Source organism: Octodon degus, unplaced genomic scaffold (genome assembly GCF_000260255.1).
Source record: "Octodon degus isolate 3935 unplaced genomic scaffold, OctDeg1.0 scaffold00176, whole genome shotgun sequence".
Taxonomy (NCBI): domain Eukaryota; kingdom Metazoa; phylum Chordata; class Mammalia; order Rodentia; family Octodontidae; genus Octodon; species Octodon degus.
Window position 1 is genome coordinate 4028090 of NW_004524752.1, and position 11198 is coordinate 4039287.

Here is an 11198-nt window from a genome sequence, read left to right on the forward strand (position 1 = left end):
AACCTCAAAACACACATTATATATTAATTAAGGAAACAGATGTTAATACTTTAATGAAAAGGCAACAATATGAAATTTAGGAAAGTGATGAGAAGCTGTACAGGCTGATAAAGCAACATAATCCTTTCGGATTTCCCTTTTAGGTCAAAAATGTTCTCTTCTATACTTTTTGTTTGATTAAAGAGTTAACACTGTGAGAATAAAATACACCTTCTCTGACTTACAGTGTCATCTATGAAATTTGTAAGAAGAAAAAGGGAACTTAACTTTTCTTCAGTGATCTATCTCATCTTAGTGGGGTAAACCATTTAATTTTCCTTCCTTCCAGCATGACTTAGAAATAAATTCTTCTTAAAGGGATTTTATTAATGCAACATGGGAAACTGTGCTTTTTAAAGATTTTATCACAAGCATAGAAAAAAAATAACATGAAAAGAGATTTATAGGAAGATTCTACCCTGAGAATTATCAAGAGGCTTCACTGAAATAGTATATAATCACCCATTCCTCTTCAGTGTTGAGAACATTATCACATCACAGAAATAACTTACTTCTATTCATTTGTTTATTGGACACAGGGTGTCACTACATAGTTCAGACTCGCTGTGATCCTCCTGTCTCATGTGCCACCATGCCCAGTTTTGGGGCCAGCACAGTATGTTGTACCAGGGATCAAATCTAGGTCCTTGAGCTTGCCGGGCAGGCCTTTAGACTGCTGAGATATCTCCCCAACCCCAAGAAAGAACTTTAGATGTTGGTCCCAAATTTTCACATTTTACATACTCAGAACTAAGACTAGTTTGAACCAGAAGCTCAGGACTGAGGAAACTTTGATGCCAAGACTGGTTTTTTTTTTTTTTTTTTTTTTGGTGTTTTTTTTTTTTTTTTTTTTTTTTTGGTGCGGAACCAGGGATTGAACTCAGGTCCTTGTGCTTCCCAGGGAAGCACTTATTCCACTGAGCCATCTCCCTGGCCCAAGACTGGTATTTTTAATAAGGAGTTCTGACATTTGCAATGAAAAATGGTGGGCTGGTGAGATAGCTCAGTGAACTAAGTGCCTGTTTTGGCAAGTGCAGAGAATAGGGTTTGATCTCCAGTCCTGCATGCCATGCCAGCCCTGTCCTGGGGTGTGCTGAGCTGGCCACTGAGTCTGAGGGTGGTAGCACACGCCTGTAATCTCAGCGCTGTGGAGGCTAAAAATAGGAGGAGCACTGTAAGTCTGAGTTGCGTAGTGAGACCCTGTACCAAATACATAAATTTAAAAAAAAAAAAAAAAAAAAAGGAAAAAACGGTATTCAAAACACAACTTCAAAGTATAGGTGTTATTCCAAGATCTACTAAATAAAAATAATTTCATTATCACATCCAGACCAGGAGCCACATAAGGACTACTTTCTCTACAACCATGAAAAGGCTATGAAACAAAGCTAAGAATTGAAAGGACAGATACTTACATGCTTGCGTTCTGTAGCCTTCAGAGACTTGGCAGCATAATAAAAAAGTTGTGTTCCACACAAGGCTGCCCAATATTTTGTCCAAGATGCTACCTGGAGAGCACAGATGTGAATATACTGTTAAAATTTTGCTGGCTTCTTAGTTTCTTTACTTTCTGAGTGTCACTCTTCACTTCAATCATCAACGTCTTAATCTCAGAGTCAAGTTGTAGCACTTCTGAAATCTTTAACTCAAACATCTCTATCACTTTTAGCTAATGCACTACTACACTTGTTCAGATAATTCTTGATCTTAAGAATTCTTCATTTTTAAGTATTATCTACTACTGTGGTCACCTCCTTTGTCCCCTCCCTTTCCCTCAGATCTGGCACTGGTCTAGCACTGCATCCACTCCCTTCTAAAAAAAGGGCCCTCTTCCCTGATAAAACTCTAACCCCTAGTCAAATCTAATTCTCTATCTGGTACCATATCACAGTAGTTGACTACCGCTGGAGAAAGCACACAATTATTTCTACTGATAAAAGTACAATTACCAATCTCAAACTGGTATATTTTCCTTTCATATCATAATTGCTGGAGAAATTCTGGTGAGCATAACCTCATTTTCCCAGCACTGACTCCAGCTGCTTGCAGATCTACATGCCTGTCTTCTTATGAGGACTAGATAAATCCTGATTCTATCTAGATTTTCCTATTTTGTTAATTTGCTTCTGTTATAAACACCTCTCTCCACTGCATCTCAATTTCTCTCCCTCTACCATCATTACACAAATGAGCCTTAGTAATGCTCTTTTCTCAACAGCCCCTAAACCCTGTTCTCATTTTTCTGCTCCTTTCAAAGTACAATTTCTTTTATTTAAATGTATTTGGCCCAGGGTCTCACTATACAGCTCTGACTTGTAGTGACCCTTCTGTTTCAGCCTCCCCGCTGCTGGGATTACAGGTGTGCGCCACCACACCCTGTCTCAGTGGCCCGCCTGGCATACCCGGAGCAGGGCCGGCACAGCATGTGGTCCCTGTGTCAAAGCACAACCCCTTGCAAGTTTGTCTCCAATTCCTGCCTCTACTTTTATTTTGTCCATTTTCTACTGACCTTGCTAATTTGACTTTCAGGCTGAAATAGCTTGTGTCTAGGTCACTGGCCACTGATGTCTTACCAGAGCATAAATCTCTGTCACAGGCAAAGTCTATGTAACACAGCTGAACGCTCTTTCCTGAGGGAAGTACTGCAGCTCTAGGCATCTAGGACATCACTGTTTTCCTTGGCACTCCCACTGTGGACTTTTGATGCTACAGAGGTTTTCTCCGGCTTTTTCCTTCCCCAGCGATACCTTCTTCGTCATCTTTCACATCCATTTCAGTACTTCACTTTTTGTACGCCCAAATCACCACCTCTGACCCACATCTCTCTAGTGAACCAGGAACTGTACTTTTTCAAGAGCAAAGCTTTTTGACAGCTGTACTCAAATATTAAGTATGTCAAACTGAACTTAGTCAAAAATTACTTGTATAACCATTTCAAAAAATGTTGCAAACAACCTCCAAGTCCAGTCCCCAAATCCAGAAGTTATCTTCATTTCCAGTCTCTCTTATATATCACAAGTATTATATCATCAGCACTATACTCTTTTGACTTTATCTCCTCCACTTTCAATGCTTCAACTACACAAGGCACAAAACTCCTTGTCTCTTGTACTCAATCTTCAAAAGGCCAAGTCACTTTCTTCATAGATCTTAGCTCAAGTACCTTTAAGTCAAACGCTCATTGTGCTTCCCATAACCCATTGTAAAAGGTTTACTCTGTGTTTTTCTTCACTAGAAAGTAATCTCCATGAGGCAGACGCTTGGTCTTGTCTCACTTACTGCTCTATTTAACATCAGCCATACAATATTCACAGTAATGCAACAGATACAGCACTTTGAGTTCATGGGATAGTCCAGTGTGGCTTCTGGATTGTATGAGCCTTTCATTTACTATAAGCAGCATAAGATTACTTAGATGAAAATCACCTTAAAAAAAAAAAAAATATATATATATATATATATATATATATCTCCCCCACCCCCCGGAACTGGGGATTGAACTAAGGCCCCTGCGCTTGCCAGAGAAGCACTTATTCTACTGAGCCATCTCCCTGGACCTTCACCTTAATATTTTATAAAGCCCTCATATTTTCAAAGCTTTAAGTGTGGTTATATATCAAAGGTTTCATATATTTTTGCTCCACTTACCCTTCTTCCCCCACAATAAAGTTGCTGTCTGGAGAATATTTAATACATATGTATTTTTTTAAACAGGAAAACAAAATTACATTATAGGAATTTAAATAAACTGAAACAAATTTCATTGAATTCCAGCTTTTAAGTTGTTGCTCTCTATTTTTCCTAAACATATTACTACAATACTTAGCCATATACTTCGCACAAGAAGCAATTTTGCACAAGAATTATATTAGAGGATAAAAGGATGTACAGTACAGGAGTATCCTGACTTTAAGCAACTGTGCCTAGCATGTGATTCAGCTGACACTTATGATATAAAGTGTCATAAGTGACACTTTTATCTAGCTGATATAAAGCTTTAAATTAAATATGTGGAGGAAAATGGGTATTTAAAATTACTTCAAGTGAATAATATATCTGATTCTTTTCAATTGTTTACTACATGTGGTTTTTTTTTTTTAGAAGTGTGTTTAAAAATAATTAAATCTTACTGTTGGTTTTTTGCCTTCTTTTAACAAAGTTTTCCTCCTGAGAACACCTTGAATAGTAACAGCTCCTGGATATAAATGTACAGCCAAATCTTCTGACTCTGCAGAACTATAACAATGGAATGAAGAAAAAGTAAGAGCTTTTGTCTATTGTAATGATTAGATATTTAAATAAAATGTAATTATTAATTTAAAAACTTTGCTACTTTACTCACAGCTAAGAAGACACTATTAATTTTAAAGATTTACTAAAATTTATAAGCTGTCACAAAAGTTAATTACAAAGTTATTAAAGTCAGCAGATGGTTAAAACACACAGTTCTATATTTGAATAAGTATAATTTAGAAAGAATGCAAGAATTCACAAAATACAGGTTAACACAAAAAATTATAAAGAGTTTTCCCTTCTTCTTAACATGCCATGTAGCATCACTGTTGCAACTTTATTTTCCCCATAGAAAATTTAAGTCCTGGTAGGAGAGATGAGGATTCTTTCTATTAAAAGCATTTAAGTAAATAAAACTGAAAATGAAAATAGCAGAAGCTCACAAAGGCATAAGGAGAAAACTCATGCTTAATTGAATTCTAAAATAAGTGAAAAAAAAATGTAATAATGTTTTTTAAAAACTTTTTTTTTGGTAATAAATTTTAATGACTTTCAAATGCGACCATGGCATAAGTGTTTGCTTATGTCTAACAGCTCTCCAAGAAAGGAATAACCTCTGACAGACTTTCTTTTTGCTGTATATATCTTTAAAAACCATCATAAAATAACAACACACTTTAATATCTTTCCACAACTGATTTGATATACTATATCCTATACTTCAAAACAAGAAAAATTTTTACATGAATCAATTAAAACACTAATAAAAATGGCATTCTTTGGTGATTTTATATGAGATATAGCATTCCTACAACAGCAAAGAAAACAAGTTTTCCAGTTTATTCCTTTTTGGTTATTTAGGTGTCTTCAGAGTGACTTAACCTAAAAATAAGAAATTTTATGGTAGAGCTATTTATAATCAGGGAAGTATATATTAAATTAGACACCATCAAGTAGACATAAAGTTGGCTATTTACTGCATTTGAATTGATTTCCCATTATCACTAAATCTCATATTTCCAATTAATGTACTATCCTTCTTCCATAGTTAACATACTGCAGAAAAAGACTCATGACATGTTGAAGTATACAAATATTATTTAATCAAGTAGACTTGCCTAGATTCAAGATCTGTGGCATATTGGAAAAGAATTCTTAAAAAGGACAAATGTAAACTCATTAGCAAAATGCTCTGATTGTAGTTTAAGAATTAGAATTTTATATTGCTATACAATAATTAGCAGTGTTAGACTTGTGCAGTTAAAAGGCTACCAACCTGGAAGCGTTTAAAGAAACTGATAAAGATAAAAAAAACTTAGCAATTAGCTAGCTCTGAGATTAGGAAGAATAGTTTCAATTTATCCCTATATTACATCATGGAAGAAAATTATCCATGGGCAATTTGTTTTTAAGACCAATTAGCTGAGATAGAGTAGAAATGTCAGACCACACCCATATAAGCCAATCACCAACACCAGAGGGAAGTTCTGTGACCCCTGAATACAGGGGAATTGTACCTGCTGGCCTTCACGTGGCTTCGATAGCCATTTCGTGCCATTCTTGTCACTGGGCCCAGAGAATGGTATAATCTGTTCCTGTTGGATTCCATTATAAATTGTATATATTACATACACTTTTATTCACACAATTATCACCAATACCAAGAACACTACAAGAGAGCATCGTTGTGTAACACTGCTTTCTAAATCTTACAAAAGGACAATATGTGATTGCCCTTTTTAAAGCGCGCAGTACGTTTTAAAAAATATTTATAGGTATTTAATACATATTATACATTTATTCATACACACTTATTTTCATCCACCCACCAGAAGAACTAAAAAGGTATTTTTTTTAGCCAAATTATATAAAATCTTGAAAAATGCTTTAGAAAGCCTTGTTCGTATTCTACTTTCTGCATTTGATTTTAAATTTGATGCCTGGATTTACAGAAATAATTCATTTTTATTTTATGTCCCTATGAAGACACCTAAAAGTCATGTGGTTTGTAACTTTAAAGCTAAGGAAAACATTTTTATAGTAAGTCAAAGAAAATAAAGGAGACAAACTGTGTAATTAAATATGGGCACTATTTTATTTCTAAGTCAACTGATAGTCAACAAAGGATACTGTGCAAGTTGATATTTACACAAAATGATACATCAGATTTAACAGGAAAGATGGAGAAACAATGAAGCTTCATTGTGTGAGAAAAGCAAAAATAGCAGTGCTGATGAACAATACTTAAGCATTACTGTAACAACTTAAGCCACAATATATTTGATGTCTCTCTAGAAAATAATACAAAATGGTGTGCTAAAATTCAGAGTACTACCTTCAAGTTTGTAATTCACAGTCAGTGAGGTGTTTTAAATTTTTTTTTTTTTTTGGTACTGGGAATCAAATTCAAGACCTTGTGGCACTTGCGCCACTGAGCTATTACCAGGGAAATATTTTAAATCCTATTCTACACTTACTTTTTATTATTTCATGTCTGAATCTTGCTGGAAAACCCATGTTTAACCGTTTTTAAATGTTTTAAGAGCCACTGATTTGCCAAATGTGGTGGCACACACCTCTAATCCCAGTACTATCGAGGCTGGATCAATGTGAGGCTGGATCAATGTAAGTTTGAGGATAGCCTGGGCTACATAATGAGTTCAAGGCCAGTATAAACTATGTAGGAAGACATTGTCTCTAAAAACAAAAACAAAACAAAACAAAAAAGGAGTCACTGATTTTAACTTGGCACGATTAGACTTTTCCCCCTTAGCTGCAAAGCAAAATACCTGTCATAAAAGAAAAACATTGTTTTGAGATGTGAAAGCAATGTCAATAAATACTGTCTTGATAAGAAACCTGCTGGGATAAAAACAGATTAACACAATACCAATTTGGGTTACTCACTTATAACTTAAGCAGTGGAAAAAACAATTTTGCTAATCAGTAGTTATTATCTAAAAGTTATAATGAATTCTATAATCAATAGCTGATGGTATCATACTCCTTCTAGAAAGAAAGATAATATGCACAAATTCAGAGAACATATAATTGTCCATTCTTGTGGTTTTTCGACTTTAGGCAAACAGAAATTAAGAAAATAGACTGGAAGAAAGGCAATTATGTACAAATAAATTTTAAAGAATCCTACAAATGAGATCAAAGCTTGGAACACCAATAGCATACAAAGGACCAAAAAATACTGTACTTTAAAAACACAGGGCTTGTATGTAAAATCTTAATCATATACTGGTGAGGAATCAGGAATAAGGATCCAATTTTCCAATTAACCAGCTTAAAGTTAATTAAAATATATAATGTAATTGTAAGTTGTTTTCTATTGAAAAGTGACTTAACAACTCGGGACTACATTGGTTCCTATTGGTCTTCTTTGGTTCCATATGAACTTGAGGATTATTTTTTTTTAGTTTTGGCAAGAATGTTGTTGGTATTTCAATAGAGAGTGCATTAAATTTATAGATCACTTTGGTAATATTGCTATGCTTACTATATTAGTTCTTCCAATCCAAGAACAAGGAATATCTATCTATCTATCTATATTTTTTTTTTGTGGAACCGGGGATTGAACTCAGGCCCTTGTGCTTGCCAGGCAAGCACTTATTCTACTGAGCTATCTCCCTGGCCCCTACATTTTCTAACGTCTTCAATTTTTTTCTTCAGAGTTCAAAAATTTTCCTTATAGAAGTTTGTCACCTCTTTGGTCAGGTTGATTTTAGCTATTGTGAATGGAACTGTTTTCCTGATTTCTTTCTCAGTGGGTTCATTATTGATATACAAGAACACTATTGGTTTTGAATGTTGATTTTGTAACCTGTCCATTAGGATTCTCATGTTACCTCTGATCACTTCAGTAACACTGTTCTTAGACTAAGGACATTTGATTCTTGACCAAAGTAATTGTTCTGGGCACCTGCCCAGTATCTCAGTTGTTTAAGTGCCTGCTTAAACAAAGCCCTCAAGCTCAAGCTTCTGGGGTTCCAACCCAGACCGTCACTGCAAACCAGAAATGCCCTAAAGGCAGTTCAAGCCTCCAAAAAAAAAAAAAAACAAAACAAAAAACCCTTCTACAAAGTAATTGTTCCATTTTGTACATAAACTAATTAGCTAAAAAGAAGAAAGAATCCTAATGAACATTTAATATAAACCACTTGAATTGTTTGGCCACGTTCTTAGACCTTGAGGTGAATATCAATATAGCATTATTTACTCCACACAAATGCAGTCTTTCTTATAGACAACAAAATTTTATTAATATTATTTTAAAATTTTGGGCTGGCAAAATAGCTCAGTGGACTAAGTGTCTGGTTAGGCAAGTGCAGGAACTGGGGTTCAATCCTAGGCGCCACATGCGGTGCCAGCCCCACTGAGCCAGCCACCAAGTCCAGGCGTGGTGACACACGCCTGTAATTCTAGCACTAGGGATGCTAAAAACAGGAGAATCACCATGAGTCTGACCTGTGTAGTGAGACCCTGCACCAAATATATATATATTTTTTAAATTAAGTTGCAATGTTAAATATACTTGAAATTTAAATACATGTGTAAAAATACCCAATAAATATACATATCTATAAGGTTACCAAAAATTCATCATTCTTACTACATAAATTCCAAATTGAAATATGAACAACTTAATTCTTCTACCAGAAGGAAACTTACATAGTCTGAGATAGAAAAAAAAAATTCACTTCAAATTCATATTACATAATTTCATACAGATAAAATACACTCAAAGCTATTCAAATGGTCAATTTCTCTTACCTTTCAAAAGCAGGCCATGAAGTCTCTTCACTTAGTTCAGAACCATCACTACTACCTAAAACCAAAAGATACTTTATTTAAATACCACAATTATTTGTCTGGTTTGGATGCTATATTTTAAAAAATCTACAGTATACATAAAGAGCAAAATGAAAGGTATCTAGTAAGAAACAGGGACATAAATGTTTTTCAAATGGGAAGAAGACCTAAAGTGGAAATCAAAAGAAGATGTGCCATGTACGTGTTCTCACTCCCTAAATGATGTCACCATTTGTGTACTGCAAACATATACTAATAAAGCTTTCAAACATTTAAGAAATGAAAATAAAGCTGGGGAGATAGCTCAGCGGTCTAAGTGCTTGCCTGGCAATCACAGGGACCCGGGTTTGATCCCTGGTACTGCTTGCCAGGCAAGCCCGGAACCCCAGGAGCACCATGTGGGCCACTGAAGCAGGCCTAGTGGTGCATGCCTATAATCCCAGCGCTGGGGAGGCTGAGACAGGCGGATCACTATGATTCCGAGCTGTGGAGCAAGACCCTGTACCAAACAAATACATAAAAGAAAGATTAAAAAAAAAATTTTCTCTGTGCTCATAAAATGACAATTACACTGTTGGCAAACATCCATATATTGTTTTTATTCTAATATCACTCCTGCTATGTTTTGCAATGTATTGGAATACCACTAATAAAGCTACCTAAAACAACAAAGCAGAGTAAGACATTTTTGCATGACTACTTATAGCTAAAAATACACTGCTAAACAACCATCACAAAATGTATAGAACACAATTTTTTCTCATGAAATTTGTCACAATATCTATATAATTATGAAATCCTATGACATTGTGGTGTACTTTTTTGCACTGAAACCTGTACTACTCAAATTAATTTCTTGCCTTTAGAAACAAGGTTGAAGAAAACATTTTCAAATTGAATTGTCCATCAGCTTTTTAGGCTCCAGGAGAAGTGAGGTGGCACATGACTGTAATCACAGCACTTGGGAGGCTGAGGCAGGAGGATCCTTGTGAGTTTGAGACCAGCCTGGGCTACAAAGGCCAGCCTGAACTACATGGTGAGAAACTGTTTCAAAAAGACAGACCAAAAAAAAAAAAAAAAGAGGTTGCAAGAGAGATTCTAACTCTAACACAATAAGGGAACAATTACATGATTATATTTCTTTTATGTATTTCACATGGCAGTTATGTACAGCCCTGGATGAACTGGGGCAACGGTCATTAAGCAAATTTTTGTATTTCTTGGTTTAGATGAGGAGCCAGAGGTGACCTGATGGTAATGGAATCTGGTAGATGATAACAGTTGGTGGTATCAGTGACGAAACCCATGGAACTCTGACTTTATCTCCAGACATTTCTTAAATAATTTTTTTTTTTTTTTTGTCAGGACTCTGGTAAATTGCCCAGGCTACTAAGCATGGTGGCACACACCCGTTATCCCCGTACCAGGAAGGCTGAGGCAGGAGGAATGCTGCGAGCTTGGGCCTATTCTAGGTTACATAGTGCAACCCTTTCTTCAAACCAATACCAGCCTGGCCTTCAACTTGGAATCTTCCTGCCTCTGCCCAAATAACAGGAATTAAAAGTCACCATACTATAGGGCTTTGTAGATTATGTTTTGATTTGAAGCATTATGTGGTAAAGACTGAAAATTTAAGCAAATTAGTCTGATTTACTTGTAGGAAATATAAACCTTTCCAGAAGTATCAATCTCACATGGGTCAGTTTAGAAACATATATTTCACATTAGAAATGTTTGAGGCTATTACCATACCACTTACAAATTTTTACATAGTACTTTCTCAAAGTCTTTGTAGTACAGATAAGTATTTCATGTTATGGTTTATGGCTAAGAAAAAAATCTTTGTGTGCAGTAAGAACAACATAAGGTATTATTTTCTCATGTTAAAACAGAAACAAAAACTGGAAGGAAAATGCCTATGTGTAATGTCTTTGATGTTCAAAGATAAATATTTTACTGTTTACCCACTTAACAGCCTTACAGTTACTAAAAACACATACATGAAGCCACAAAATCCACTCAGAACCACAACAGCTTCTACACTGAGGCTTTCAGCATAATTTTCTTTTCTTTTCCAAAGTTTTACTGATAAACAGATAGCAATG

The 11198-nt window shown here is 35.3% G+C and overlaps 1 protein-coding gene across 1 annotated transcript in view; it reads right to left on the reverse strand.

Annotated features, from left to right (window-relative positions):
• Positions 1–11198, reverse strand: part of Ralgps2 (Ral GEF with PH domain and SH3 binding motif 2) — a 232130-nt gene that overhangs the window by 19354 nt on the left and 201578 nt on the right. Inside the window, exons 18-21 of the mRNA XM_023703572.1 lie at positions 9055–9109; positions 5790–5867; positions 4170–4275; positions 1455–1547 (exon numbers count right to left, since the gene is read on the reverse strand). Of these exons, the coding sequence (XP_023559340.1) occupies positions 1455–1547; positions 4170–4275; positions 5790–5867; positions 9055–9109 (332 nt within the window). The remainder of the gene's footprint in view (positions 1–1454; positions 1548–4169; positions 4276–5789; positions 5868–9054; positions 9110–11198) is intronic.